Here is a 16,375-nt window from a genome sequence, read left to right as displayed (position 1 = left end):
CATTGTCCGAATCAACATTATCTGGATATGTTCAGAGTTTTTGAACACAACAGCTGTGCCACAATAGCTTGGCACTGCGCGTCTTAAACATGACGAAGCCCTGTTACACAACAGTTTTTACAAGGACAATTTATGGTGACATGGTAAGCCTTATCTTAGATGGAACATACTGTACATTTATCTGCACAAAAGCAGTCATCACGAGTTTCAAAGGGCATCCTGCGGAGGACAGAAAAAAAAATACCTGAAGATCATGTCAATTGTATTACCTGATGGCTACATATGTACGTACTAGATACAGTTGGCCCTTACTATGGCAGCGTAAATGATGCATCTAACATCAAATTGATCATAGAGAATTTCGATATTTTGAAATTATGGTTATATGTAAACATCATTGTAGACCGTGGTTTCAGGGACGTGCAAGATCTCCTTGCCACGTTGTGTTATGATGCTAAGATGTCCCTGCTTCCTCCTGCTGGTAAGTCAACTGGATTCCCAACAAACCAACGATGGTAGTTGTTGCACCAAAGTGCGTTGTAGCGTCTTACCATGGGAGATTGAAGAAATAGGTTCAAATCACTTGGTAGTAATCACTGCAAGTCTGAATGGTTTCTTTTGCAAGACAATGCCCTTGCAAAGCAATTTGCAGATAATCAAAACTTGACACGTAAAGTCAAACATGAATGGCAGAAACTTGAGGCTTCAAACATATCATTTCTCCGGTTGAATCTTGAGTACCTTGAGACATTGGCACGTGGCATTTACCAGATAAAACTGTCCCCTGGTTACATTGCTGATGGTATTATACGAGATCGGATTCATTCACGCCACAAGTCACAGACAAAATACTATGTTTGGGTCCAATTTGAAACGAACAAAATGGAGGATCCCATCAAGGCATATTACTGCCTTTGTCCTGCAGGAAAACGGACATCAGGTATGTGCGCTCATGTTGCATCGATGCTGTACTATCTGGGTGATCATTATGCATCAGACAAATCCCAAAGCACTCCAGACAGCAAGTTGTAAATTCAGCAATTCTATTGTAACCTGGCCATCCAGATTTCAAATTCACTTGTGCTCGCATTTAAACAAAATGGTCCAATTCGCTCGTGGGAAAAGTTCTATTGTCGTGAAAGAGGTCCTGTCAATATTTCTTACAGTCAAAGATAAAAGTTTAAAAATATAATGAAGCTAACACAAAGTTACTTGTAAAATTTATTTGATAAATTCAATATTTTACAAATAATGATAACGTACAACTATGATAAATGACAAAATAACACAAATGAATATTTACACACAATTAAACATTACTTAGACATGTCTGGACGTAGAGCAGTCAATGTAACAGTGTTCAAAAACACTTTAATCAAGAATAGTTCATTTTGACTGCAGATCGACACAGGGACAAATGTAGATACAGGTCTTACCAAAGTCGAGCCCCAACCCCTAACAGAAACGGTGACAAATGTACCAAACTCGAGAGTCCCCACCTCTAACACACACAGGGACAAATGTACCAAACTCAAGAGTCCCCACCCCTAACACACACAGGGACAAATGTACCAAACTCAAGAGTCCCCACCTCTAACAGATACAGGGACAAATGTACCAAACTCGAGAGTCCCCACCCCTAACAGATACAGGGACAAATGTACCAAACTCGAGAGTCCCTACCTCTAACAGACACAGGGACAAATGTACTAAACTCAAGAGTCCCTACCTCTAACAGATATAGGGACAAATGTACCAAACTCAAGAGTCCCTACCTCTAACAGACACAGGGACAAATGTACCAAACTCAAGAGTCCCCCACCTCTAACAGACACAGGGACAAATGTACCAAACTCGAGAGTCCCCACCCCTAACAGATACAGGGACAAATGTACCAAACTTGAGAGTCCCTACCTCTAACAGACACAGGGACAAATGTACCAAACTCAAGAGTCCCTACCTCTAACAGATACAGGGACAAATGTACCAAACTCGAGAGTCCCCACCTCTAACAGACACAGGGACAAATGTATCAAACTCAAGAGTCCCCACCCCTAACAGACACAGGGACAAATGTACCAAACTCGAGAGTCCCTACCTCTAACAGATACAGGGACAAATGTACCAAACTCGAGAGTCCCTACCTCTAACAGACACAGGGACAAATGTACCAAACTCGAGAGTCCCCACACCTAACAGATACAGGGACAAATGTACCAAACTCGAGAGTCCCCACCTCTAACAGACACAGGGACAAATGTATCAAACTCAAGAGTCCCCACCTCTAACACACACATGGACAAATGTACCAAACTCGAGAGTCCCTACCTCTAACAGATATAGGGACAAATGTATCAAACTCAAGAGTCCCCACCCCTAACAGACACAGGGACAAATGTACCAAACTCGAGAGTCCCTACCTCTAACAGACACAGGGACAAATGTACCAAACTCAAGAGTCCCCACCTCTAACAGACACATGGACAAATGTACCAAACTCGAGAGTCCCCACCTCTAACAGATACAGGGACAAATGTACCAAACTCAAGAGTCCCCACCCCTAACAGACACAGGGACAAATGTACCAAACTCAAGAGTCCCCACCCCTAACAGACACAGGGACAAATGTACCAAACTCAAGAGTCCCCACCTCTAACAGACACAGGGACAAATGTACCAAACTCGAGAGTCCCTACCTCTAACAGATATAGGGACAAATGTACCAAACTCGAGAGTCCCCACCTCTAACAGACACAGGGACAAATGCAGATATGGTTCTTACCAAAATGGAGAAAGATCAGGAAACAACTCAGAGAAGTATAAAGTAAATGTAACATCACTTAACAACCTGTAATAGGGAATGTGAAGGAAATACATATCAACAACAACACCCTACCCTATACCTACAATCAAGGCTGTCACCCCATTTTCATACTTATAATCCACACCCCTTAACCATACACAGAGCAAAGTGCCACCGTATCCATGCTACTGGTAAAGTGTAAATTCTGTCCTATTTGGGAGGGGGAGAATCAGCCGGTTGTTAGTAATTACATTGAGATACCTTACTATGTTAGGTTGTAGTAGATGGGTTTGGTATGTGACATCGACAATGATCTCCATATAGTACATTACACGATTAGCTGTAACAATCAATAAATAAATTCTGGTGTATAACAGTAACCATTCAATATGTGTCTCAATACTGTTTATCTGTAGGTTACAGCACAACCTAATGTCAGGATATTCTGGATATCTAACAACAACTCTGCTTGTCAGGATATTCTGGATATCTAACAACAACTCTGCTATCTCAAACTTAAAAATAGAAACTTCTACATAATACATAAAACATCAACATATCAAATTACAGGCCTCTTCAGAACAATGTCATTATTTATGTTTTATTTTAAAATGGCACAACTCAACGTCTTTAATAAAATAACAATTTGTAGTTTGTATATATTTTGTAATAGAGGAGCTATGGGTGTTTTGGCACACTTTTAAATAATAATCTTTGTTATCTAAATTTATCACACTAATCCAATATCTGAAAACTGTCATGAAATTCAGCTGTGCAGCCGTAACACTGAATAGGTTTCTATATCGTGGAATAAAGATGATCAGCAAATCCTGAATTCCTATGAGGAGAAAGTTTGTCTACCCGTACAAAATAATGCTAACTTGTAACACAACATGAATTCAAAACTCAAATTCTTCTTGAGGTTTTTACACAGGGCCACCTTTTTTTTCTTTAAGTGACATGTTTCATGCAACATGTTTCAGAAATGTTACAATTTATAAATAAACACTTAACAGTCCATTTGATTATCTAAACAAAATATTTGTAAATAAGATAATTTTTAAATGAGGTAATAACCTGGTGAGGAATTATAAATATTATGACTGTGCCATGTAATTAAACATGATGTGTCTACTGTAAATTATCATGTCATCTGAATAGCTTCTTCTGTCTGAACGTGAATCAAATGCTGCATTTCTAGTGGGAGTGGAAATTACGCACAAACAGGAACTTTTGTCAGTAATAATCTCCAAACAGGAACTTTTGTCAGTAATAATCTTAACACGAACTTTTGTCAGTAATAATCTCCAAACAGGAACTTTTGTCAGTAATAATCTCCAAACAGGAACTTTTGTCAGTAATAATCTCCAAACAGGAACTTTTGTCAGTAATAATCTCCAAACATGAACTCTTGTCAGTAATAATCTTAACACGAACTTTTGTCAGTAATTCAAAAATTTCCTGTTTTGTCAGTAATTATAATCTCCAAACTTTTGTCAATTGCTTATCAATAAACAGGTGTTTCTGTTGATTTTTTTTCTCTCTTTCCAGTTCTATTCTCATCCTACTGCCAAAAACATAAAATGCAAAGCAGTATTTCAAAGGTTATAAAACATATTATGTCAATTAGTTATTATGTTCAAAATGTTCACACAGTTTAAGGTTTAATGTCAATTAATCGCCTATCTGCTTATTATGATTTCTATCTTATAGATTCTGTCTATATATCATACATGTGTATATGGCACCATACAAATGGAAGTTCTGAGATGGAAGAATGATGGAGTTATTGATGGGGCTTTGAATGTTCCTCTTGTAACTGAACCTGCAGTCAAACGTTTCTTTAATGCATCTATTTATTTAATGCATCTATAAAGATGAAGAGCTTGTGTGTATGATTTCATACCTATGGTGGTCACCTCCTGAACAAATCCTGTTAATACGGTCAACACCAGAACTATACAGCTGGACAAATATTGCACTTTGTAGTCACTATTTCAAACTCATTGCATCAGTGGGCCATACATGTGATTTGATTATATATGAAGATTATATCAAATAAACGATTCTAATTACAAAATATACAAATTTATAGACCTGTCATGTCAGTTAAGATAAAAAGATTTTGTGACTTATATACATGTGTAACTTACAGGTGGAGTTTCATAAGGAGGTCAGTTAATATAAGCAAACAAGGAACCATTTGACCATGTTTTTCTGAAGTTTAAGGAACATTTAATGCTTCTGAAATATGGTGCAGTTAGAAGAATTTCGAAGACTGATCCTAAATCAAAATGCCATTAATATTAAATAAAATCTATCAATGAAAGCTACACATTTCCAATAGAAATGAATTATAAATACTACTGGTAAAAGAAAAACCAAGGGCCTACTTCATGTTGTTATGGTAACCTGTAACATCGATTCATTTAGACAAATTACTGTTTAGTCAGCTAACCAATTAAGCTGATATTTTCCAGTGCTTGATGAGTGCAATTTGATAGTAGCTACCTGATAACTTACAGCCATTAAGCTGACATTTTGGGTGTTGGTGGAGTATAACTTCAGACCAGGCGTGACCCCTTCAGGATATAGTTACTTAAAAAAAAAATTCTCATTCAAAAGATTTGTCTATTGGCAGTGGAAACTAATTCATAAAATTCATTTCTGTAAAGTTTGAAGTATGCAGAAAATGTTACTTTAAAAACACTGGAGGTTAAAAATGTCAACACATATACATATATCGATATAAATGTTTGTATGTACACTTCAACAAATACTCTGTACATGACATGCATGAGTATTTCATCTCTATAGAAACCTACATATCTGTCACACAGACACGGGAGGCAGTATCAAACTCACACCCATAGAATCTAGTGAAAAAGTGGTCAATTACCGACAATAATATAACATAGTAGATTATTCTATGAGAAACTTTAAAATCACAGAATTTCAAGAAAATTTCTATTAATGTTTAATGGCACACATCAATAGTTGTATCAGCAAGCAATAATACCTATAAATACCATAATTTCCCGTGCATTGTCTGCTCCATAAGATAGCCCTCACAAGCCGACATAATGGTTTTATACTTTAAAGTCTGCATATACATGTATATAGCTCCAGTGTACTGCCCGCGAGCTATCGCTACATAATCGAGTTCTCACTATGACAGAAATTCCACACTATACGTGTTTAGCTCTCGCAGTTAACCTGTATTGGTTTGACATGTGAACAGTGTTAATAACATATCTCTAGATATACTTGACAGTTATTTCAACTCGATATATTCATATAAAGGTAAATGTACCATTCCTATTTTGCATGTGAACATGCAGCAATGTTGGCACCTGATAGGGAAACACAAACATTTGGATTTGACAAGTATGTTATAGACCACAGTTTTTAAGGTTTTTGGAAAACATTTTAACAGGTAGCCCACTTCAACAGAAAGCCCAAAGAAGACATTTTTTATGTTTTAAATTGTATAGTCCGGGGGCAATACACAGGAAATTACAGTGTTTTATAGGATTCTTCACCTGTGATACAATGAAATTCTATAAACATAATTCAGTTATAAATGGTTATTCTATTTTTCAGACAAATCAAGGTTCTTTTACAGCTTTTGACATCTGCTACACAGTATTTTGATTTAGAGACAGATTTCTATCATTATATAAACATGAAGTGGTATTTTGATACCTCTGGTGTTTGTAGTCTACAGTTAAACTACAAACATGTCCATCACAGACCTCACACACCAATATAGAAAATCTAAAAGTATATGTACAACATGTATTTACAAATCATCTCCCTTTAACTACACACATTTGTACAAACAAATGGGAGCTGATTTAAAATCCTGGAATTTATAGCACTGCATATCCAGACTAAATTCTGATTAATAATATATTTCTCACAAGTTTAAATAATTCTGCCGACTACTCTAACACACTCATATACATGTCTAACATACACACAATCAAAAATAATAAAACTGGTTCAAAAACTAATGTATCAAATAACAACTGTAGATTGTGACCGATAAAATATGAGAATTGATCTGCTGTATCAGGAACTTTAAATGTGATGGTAGAGGGACTTGAGTTTTACAGCCAATATTTAGATGTAGAAATCAGAGTTATCTCCCCTAATACATGCAATAGGGAAAATTTTGTGTAAAATCATTAGAAGAGACATGGCCCTGTAGTCCGTTATAAGAGACATGTCCTGTAGTCCGTTATAAGAGACATGTCCTGTAATCCGTTATAAGAGACATGTCCTGTAGTCCAAATTGTTTCTAATGACATTCATCCCAATCTAGAACAGGAATACATACTTAAAATCTATTGAATTCTATAAGAGCAATGTTGTCCACTAGTTATAACCACTCACTCTAAAAGTTTTACTTTTATAAGCACAAACACACATCCGTAAATGACTGGCAAGTATCAACTGCTATATAAAAATCAGGACTAGGATCTTGAGTAGCCCAGCCGTGCAAGGGCCATCTGCTTCCGTAGTCGTGAAATTTCATAAAATGCTTCTTTATCTGAAAAATATTGGAAAGTATTTTGTCTCAGTTCTGAATTCTAAAAACATGTCACCTAGACAAAGAACATCAAAGAATGACCTAATGTGCTCTAAACTAATGACAAGTAATGACCTAACTCATAGCAAATCTTTACTATTCCTAATAGATCATTTACTGAAAGATCAGTCTTTTTCCTCCTTTACCCTAGATACCAATTCATCAATAATACAGTATATATATTCCAAAACTAAGGATCCATACCAATGCAACATGTTATTTGATTAGAATCTACAAAATCACATCAGTTACAATACTGTTAGTATCCTTACCTTCACTTTTAACGAGTCCTTGATGTATATATCTGATGTAGGTATAAAAATCACAAACAGAGGCAATCTGTAATGACAAAAAAATTCATGAAGGAAAAAAGTAATTTCAAATCTGTAACAATTTGTTCCTAGACAAAATGTGTAGATTTATGTATTATATATGAAATATTACTGCTACATTGAAAATGGCAAAAAGGGTCAACTGTGACAATTTGATCTCTAAAGACTGTGAATGTGAACTTATTAAAAGAAATAAAAGAACTGGAAATGGAAACTCAATCATAAAATTTTGGAGTGAATTAAATATAAATTACAGACCTGGTCTCTGTAACAGGTGGTATATAACTTACCCTATTTCTACACAGCTGAGATATGGAGTACCATGTGGTATATAACTTACCCTATTTCTACACAGCTGAGATATGGAGTACCGTGTGGTATATAATTTCCCTATTTCTACACAGCTGAGATATGGAGTACCGTGTGGTATATAACTTACCCTATTTCTACACAGCTGAGATATGGAGTACCGTGTGGTATATAATTTCCCTATTTCTACACAGCTGAGATATGGAGTACCGTGTGGTATATAACTTACCCTATTGCTACACAGCTGAGATATGGAGTACCATGTGGTATATAACTTACCCTATTTCTACACAGCTGAGATATGGAGTACAGTGTGGTATATAACTTACCCTATTGCTACACAGCTGAAATATGGAGTACCCTGTGGTATATAACTTACCCTATTTCTACACAGCTGAGATATGGAGTACCGTGTGGTATATAACTTACCCTATTTCTACACAGCTGAGATATGGAGTACCGTGTGGTATATAACTTACCCTATTTCTACACAGCTGAGATATGGAGTACCGTGTGGTATATAACTTACCCTATTTCTACACAGCTGAGATATGGAGTACCGTGTGGTATATAACTTACCCTATTTCTACACAGCTGAGATATGGAGTACCGGTGGTATATAACTTACCCTATTTCGACACAGCTGAGATATGGAGTACCGTGTGGTATATAACTTACCCTATTTCTACACAGCTGAGATATGGAGTACCCTGTGGTATATAACTTACCCTATTTCTACACAGCTGAGATATGGAGTACCCTGTGGTATATAACTTACCCTATTTCTACACAGCTGAGATATGGAGTACCGTGTGGTATATAACTTACCCTATTTCGACACAGCTGAGATATGGAGTACCGTGTGGTATATAACATACCCTATTTCTACACAGCTGAGATATGGAGTACCGTGTGGTATATAACTTACCCTATTTCTACACAGCTGAGATATGGAGTACCCTGTGGTATATAACTTACCCTATTTCGACACAGCTGAGATATGGAGTACCAGATGATATCTTCTCCCAGTTTGATTTTGTAGTTACACAGCCTGTTGTTTTCTGTTAGACAACATCTCCTGTCAACAAACAACAGTGATGTCAGTTTGTCTACTTGAATGGTTTGGTTGTTCAGTTACAAATTAGCAGTGATGTGTGATGTGGAGTTACCATAGTAACTAGTGATGAAGAGTAACCAAAGAAACTAGTGATGTAGAGAAACCAAAGAAACTAGTGATGTAGAGTAACCAAAGAAACTAGTAATGTAGAGTAACCATAGAAACTAGTGATGTAGAGTAACCATAGAAACTAGTGATGTAGAGTAACCATAGAAACTAGTGATGTAGAGTAACCATAGAAACTAGTGATGTAGAGTAACCATAGTAACTAGAGATGTAGAGTATTCATAGTAACTAGTGATATATAGTAACCATAGTAATTAGTGGTATATAGTAACCATAGTAACTAGTGATATACAGTAACCATAGTAACTAGTGATATACAGTAACTAGTGATGTGTGATGTAGAGTAACCATAATAACTAGTGATATACAGTAACCATAGTAGCTAGTGGTATATAGTAACCATAGTAACTAGTGGTATACAGTAACCAGTGATGTGTGATGTAGAGTAACCATAGTAACTAGTGGTATACAGTAACCATAGTAACTAGTGATATACAGTAACCATAGTAACTAGTGATGTAGAGTAACCATAGTAACTAGTGGTATATAGTAACCATAGTAACTAGTGATATATAGTAACCATAGTAACTAGTGATATACAGTAACCATAGTAACTAGTGATATACAGTAACCATAGTAACTAGTGGTATACAGTAACCATAGTAACTAGTGGTATACAGTAACCATAGTAACTAGTGGTATACAGTAACCATAGTAACTAGTGATATACAGTAACCATAGTAACTAGTGGTATATAGTAACCATAGTAACTAGTGGTATACAGTAACCATAGTAACTAGTGGTACACAGTAACCATAGTAACTAGTCATATACAGTAACCATAGTTACTAGTGGTATACAGTAACCATAGTAACTAGTGGTATACAGTAACCAGTGATGTGTGATGTATAGTTACTATAGTAAACAGTGTTGTATAGAAGTTCCTAACCCTAACAAACCATCAGACCTTACCTTGGGTAGGAGCTGTCACCTGGAATGGGTTCGATCGTCAGTGTATTGTTTTCCACACAGTCTTTCACTTTTTCGGACAACTAAAATAAAATCAGTTTTTAACATTAAAATGACGAAAATGTTATATCAGAGTTTTACAGTGGTTTTGCAAAATTAGTATGTCTTATCTTCGCTTTAACAAACGAAAATTCATACTGAGGATGTAATGCTCAATATATATATATACTTGATAGGCTACTTGAAACAGTATAAAAAGTATATACATGTAGTTGGTGATATCCAAATTATTTTTATACATAAAAACATGTTTTCTTTTGTTTGTGGCAGATATCATACAATTGAACATGCCTGCCCTTCCCATCTGTATTTATTTCTGGGGTAGCTCTAAGCCACACTAGCCAAAATGATACTGATGAATGAAAATCTATTAAATGAAATGTTTGAATATCATTTTTTTCTAAATGTGACTACACAATGATAAAACCATTAACAATGTTCCAACATGTATAGCAGATGTAGGATAACTAGGAATCATACCACTGCTACCTTAGGCCAACATGTATAGCAGATGTAGGATAACAAGGAATCATACCACTGCTACCTTAGGCCAACATGTATAGCAGATGTAGGATAACAAGGAATCATACCACTGCTACCTTAGGCCAACATGTATAGCAGATGTAGGATAACTAGGAATCATACCACTGCTACCTTAGACCAACATGTATAGCAGATGTAGGATAACTAGGAATCATACCACTGCTACCTTAGACTACAGGAACTGCCCTGATGCTGCCTTGACTGTTACCTGTTTATTAGTGTTACCTGTTTATTAGTGTTACCTGTTAATTAGTGTTACCTGTTTATTAGTGAAGTTGAGACAGGGGCTGATGTCCTCCGAGTACATCCTTGATAGGAAGCCTGTGTCCTTGGACAGGCGTGGTTTCTTCCTCCACATGACAAACTCCTCAAAGAATACAGGATCAATCTGTCAACACAATAATGAATTCTATTATTCTCTGTCCTGATGTCTTTACCTTCAAAATGTTGTTATAAACATGTGTATCAGCTGACAACCAGCTCCTGGAAGCATTGATACTTTTTTTTCATAAATTTTGAAATATTTGAAATAATGATTATAAGTAATGTTACAAATCAATGTCATGGATATTGTTTTCTTGTTATAAGTAGCTTGTGATATTTTTTTCACTGTTGCACTCTGATAATTAGTCATGTCACATTAATTTTTTGTGACCACAATTACAGAACAAATCTGGGCCTGTATCGCTCACCTGGTTGGATTTGACAAAATATCAAAATAATGTTCATGTTCAATTCGTTAATGGCTTTATTTATTGATGCCGAATAATGCTATATATGGTTATGGCATAGGGATATCAAATGCTCTAAAGAAACCAGAAACAAAGTCCGGACTCCCTAGAGGTTTGAAAATAACCTGCAGGGATAGTTTTTACAACATGATTGTGTTTAAAGGAACAAAGTCCCTTGGGGTGGGGAAGACCCCAGGGCCTATTTTTACATTAGGATTGTGTTTACCTCTTGATGCCCAACAATGCTATATATGATAAGGCAGTGGGGATCTCAATGGTTTCAAAAACATAACCAAGAAACTAAGTCCCTTGGGATGAGGTAGACCCCAAGGCCTCGTTTTTACAACAGGATTGTGTTTATCTCTAAGTGCCAATCTGTGCTATATACGGTTATGGGGTGGGGATCTTAACAGTGTTAATACAAGTAACGATTAAAAGGACTTTACTTCTATTAGGCCCCGCCCCTTAGACTGGCCCAAGGGTGGATCAGAGTCACCATGTATGCAAAATCTGTTCCACTTCCCCTAAGGAAGTTTCTGACCAAATTTGGTTCAGATCCATTCATAACTTTGTGACTAGTAGCAATTTAAAGGATTTACCTCTACTTCCCCTTTTGGGCCCCACCCCTCTGGCCTTGGGGTTTAGAATTGTTATTAATGCAAAATATGTTCACTTTCCCTCAAGGATCTTTCTGACCAAAGGTCCATTGGTTAAAATACATTCAGTATTTTATGACAAGTAGCGATTTAAAGCAATTGTTGATGGACGATGGACGATGGACGTAACGGTCGGACGAACAGACGAACAGATGGAACAAATGGCGGACAGACGACAGACACTGTGACATTGCATAATTATAAGCTCACCGGACCTTTGAGCCAGGTGAGCTAAAAATTCTCAATAGATGCCAAATTACTTCCCTTCCATTGATTTCCACATACCTCTATCTCTATCTATCAACTGAGAACATAATAGATATTTGACAACACCAGTCTGACCTATCAGGCCAATATAATATACTGAGCTGAACACAATGAGATACCCCTAGTTGATGATATAGAGGACATGAAATCATTCCCAGAGGACATACTGACCAGTGGCAGTGTTATTATAGCCAGGCTTTTAACACGCTGCTAATGGAGACAACCTTAAAAGCATGAGTCAGTCTCTAGGGAGACAGTGTCTGATACTTGTATTAATCTGTACGGATGCTAGATCTGTATATTTATGTTCCTCACATTGCAAGTAAATTTTAATCAAGCACAAAGACTAAGTGAAAAGATACAATTGATACACTTTTTCATTTAAACCTCCAATTCCAGTTATAACCTACATCACTACAGCGGTCATTTTTGGCCTCCTGCTGGGCCTGAACTTCCTGTCTGGCTTCACGAGTAAATTCATGGTGACTGGTGGACCGCCGATGTGTCTTCCAAAATGGTTTGATAGTCTTCTCCTTTTCCTTCTTAGCAGCCTCCGGTTTGACCGTGTCTATCTGGGGGTGCAAGTGTTTGTTCGGGGAGCTTGGTGTTGATGTTAGGACAAGCTGTTTCAGGGCCACAACCTCTGCCTCCAGTACCTCGATCTAGTGATGATAATATATACATACAGAATAATGTCTTTCTACAACTGACTAGAACTTTTCAGTGTCATAACTGAACTTATACATAACCAATGAAAGTTTTTCAGGACTTTCATATTGTATAAACAAAACAAACTGTTTGGTGAAAAAGTAGCATTGATTAAACAAAACTTTTACAAACAATGTTATAGCGAAGGAAACAGAGCATTATATATAAAATAGGCCTCAGGTAGTAATCTGTATCAAAATAGACCAGAACAAATTTCAACTTTACAAAGGCTGGTGATTTTACTTACCTTTTCTGTAGCCTCTTTCAGCAGTTTCTCAGAATGCATCCGTTTTAAATTGGCTTCTTGAACCATATTGTTTGCTTCCTGTTTACATAAAAATGATAATTATTTACAAAGATTTTCAAAGGTGTCAGGCTGGTACCGTCAAAAAGATTTTTACAAATGTTCTTTCAATAACTGTCAACTCTTATTTTAAATTGAACTTTATTTCTGCCACATTGGTGAGTTTGATCTAGCCAACAGAAACAAAACAGACCTCACAAGGTCTGTAAGGAGACATCATAATTTACCAAAGCAATCAAAATCCAACATTTGATCATTTCATTCATAATTTCCAAAAGTACTTTAAAGTCTGCCCAGTTTTCTTGGAAAATCCTAAGTTTGTAAAGTATATATTACTTTTTGTATCCACCAAATACAAGGTAGTTATTATAAGATTCTTTTTTCAGACCTATATGCCACCAGGACTGCATAACTTAACATTTTGGTATAAACAGTCATCTTTAAAACAGAAAACATGGAATAAAAAAAAGAATATCTTAAAATCATCATCTAAGATTGCCATTTGTCCTTATAAAACCTCACCTCAAATAGACAAGCAGTGAGTTCTTCCAGCTCTTCACCCATCTGGTCTCTCACCTTCAGAAGCTTCTCACATTCCTCATCCCTCAATTTCAGTTCCTAGATGAAAAAACAAAAAAACACAAAAATATTCCAGCTTCTTTCATATCAGTCCCTATAGGGACAAACAAATATTGGAATATATGGACGTATCAAAGTTTGTGTAATTACATTGTCTTTGCTGTACTTACTTCCTGGGCCTTCTGTAGTTCCTCTTGTAAACGAGAGAAGGCATGTTCTTTCGCATTGGCCATTGTCTGACTGCGCCTTCGTACAGGCTCATTGGGAAGGATCTCGGACATGGCATGTCGCAGCTCCCCACGAGCGCGCACGTTGGCCTGTCTCAGCTCGGTCGTGTCACTGTTGATGTAGCTGGTCTCATTGTCAGGCCTGTGGACAAAACAACAAATTTATCAACACTTGACACAAAAAAACCCAATTGTTCATCTTTTAAGTGAAATACATATCATTTTATATATTTGCTGCTTCTCAATCCTTTAACTGTAAATCCAAACAGAGTCTGAAAAAAGGATAAAACCAAACACGGATACTGTTACTACAATCATTTGTAGGATTTATATAGTAATAAACAGATCTAGGCAAACCGGTATTCTTTTAAAATATCAGCAAAGCAACATAATGCTGTAATTATAAAATTGTAAACCCACTATACATAGCAATAGATAATGTTTTCAGAGCAATATCATTCACGATATAACACTTTAGTAAATTCATCAAAATATTAAAACACACTGACAAGAGATCATGCATTTTCATGGGAAATTGGAAAAAGTAGATGATAAAGGGTATTAATACACATACATATAAGAATAATTAATGCAATTTCCAAGGTGAGCAATACTAATAGAAATTGCATTCAAAGGGTAATGAATGCAATTGGGTCAACTTCATCCACTCTAGATCTGTACAGTATCTAAATGATAGGAAACACAGAAAATCTGAAGCATCCATTGCTGGTCAACCTCATCAACAACCAGTCCATCACCTTGTTACAGTATATCCTTCTATAGTAAGTCAAACTTCAGTTGAGACAGGCATATACTGATATAGCATAAAGACCAATATGTCAAACTTCTCATGAGACAGACATAATTAGCATATATATATAAAGAACAACGTATGTCATTTTCATCCAATATCCAGAGGTATTGATATCTACCTCCAGGTTATTCTATTTCCTATCTTAATGTTTTTAAAATTCTACACAAATGTACATATAATTAGGCCTTCAGTAACGTATGGCAAAGTACCTGTTTAGATATGTATAGAAACACAAGTAATAGCCACATCACCACAGATATCCTGGTACACAGTGATCCGTATTCTCCTGTTGGTGTATCACACCGACTGACGTCTCTCGCCACTAACTTTAACCCCCTGTAGGTGTGAATGTGACCAAGTACTTGAGTAACAGGCACCTAATTTTGCCTACAAGCCATTTCTACCTGGGCAACATACTGACACCTATGTGGTTATGCATGTCGCCCTTATGGCATCACAACCTCATAGCAATTAACTTACACCTACAATGTACAAAATGTAATTGTGTATTTTTTTTCACATTAGCTTTAGCGTGTATTTTGTATCCATGTCTCCTGTAGCAGTTTAATACTGTGAAGTTGTTTTATTTCACAAGTCTGAATTTTCCTAATTTCTAACCAATTAAAGAAATGAAACTGACACAGATAAACCTGGAGTAATGTGTAAAACAATCAGTACCTAATTTTAGCTGATTATATATAAAATATGGGTTGTCTTCAATGTCAACATTCAAACAGATATGTTCCGTGAAAAATAAGACAAACAGCACATAATACACATTAATCAAGCAATTTAAAAAGTTAATGGACATAAAGTGGAATAAAATCAAGACTGTTCTTAAATCCATGTAGTTAATGGGTATAGTTTTTTTAATGAGAAGCAAGCTTTTCCCAAAGGCTAAAATTCAGACGTCATACTGACAAACAATCACAGGCCAGCTTAAAGCTTGCAGCAACAAAAGACGATTAAGATTATAACTATTTACTGTGCATGACAGAAATAGCTAAAAATATCCTATTTTACATGTAAAATCTCCACCCAAATGATACACATTTATATAACACAGCATCATGTATCATCACACAATCTCTTGTAGCGTGGTGTTAATCACAGACTATACTAATCTGTACTGAATACAACAGCTTTAATTGCCCCACCTCATATCACATGTACACTATTCCATCCTGTGACATGTACATCACTATTGGATTGTAAGTAAAAGCTTCAGAAACAACACAAATTATATAAAACCATATGAATTCTGCATATTCCCAGAAAACAAAACAATTCTTGGTG

At 36.2% G+C, this 16,375-nt stretch overlaps 1 protein-coding gene across 7 annotated transcripts in view; it reads right to left on the bottom strand.

Annotated features, from left to right (window-relative positions):
• Positions 1–1,208: 1,208 nt before the first annotated feature.
• LOC117328109 (rab-3A-interacting protein-like) overlaps positions 1,209–16,375 on the bottom strand; it is a 47,116-nt gene continuing 31,949 nt past the window's right edge. For 5 of the 7 annotated variants that reach the window (XM_033885474.1, XM_033885475.1, XM_033885478.1 and 2 more), the window contains 9 exons: positions 14,209–14,407; positions 13,982–14,077; positions 13,403–13,480; positions 12,858–13,109; positions 11,053–11,181; positions 10,194–10,273; positions 9,017–9,116; positions 7,670–7,736; positions 1,209–7,358 (listed from right to left, as the gene is read on the bottom strand). In XM_033885474.1, the coding sequence (XP_033741365.1) occupies positions 7,282–7,358; positions 7,670–7,736; positions 9,017–9,116; positions 10,194–10,273; positions 11,053–11,181; positions 12,858–13,109; positions 13,403–13,480; positions 13,982–14,077; positions 14,209–14,407 (1,078 nt within the window). In that variant the 3' untranslated portion in view covers positions 1,209–7,281. Of the gene's footprint in view, positions 7,359–7,669; positions 7,737–9,016; positions 9,117–10,193; positions 10,274–11,052; positions 11,182–12,857; positions 13,110–13,402; positions 13,481–13,981; positions 14,078–14,208; positions 14,408–15,288; positions 15,455–16,375 lie in introns of those variants that run through there. The other 2 variants (XR_004532855.1, XM_033885477.1) reach the window with 2 other exon arrangements.

Source organism: Pecten maximus, chromosome 5 (assembly GCF_902652985.1).
Source record: "Pecten maximus chromosome 5, xPecMax1.1, whole genome shotgun sequence".
Taxonomy (NCBI): domain Eukaryota; kingdom Metazoa; phylum Mollusca; class Bivalvia; order Pectinida; family Pectinidae; genus Pecten; species Pecten maximus.
The sequence above is the reverse complement of the archived record's forward strand: the minus strand, read 5'-3'. Positions and strand labels throughout refer to the sequence as shown.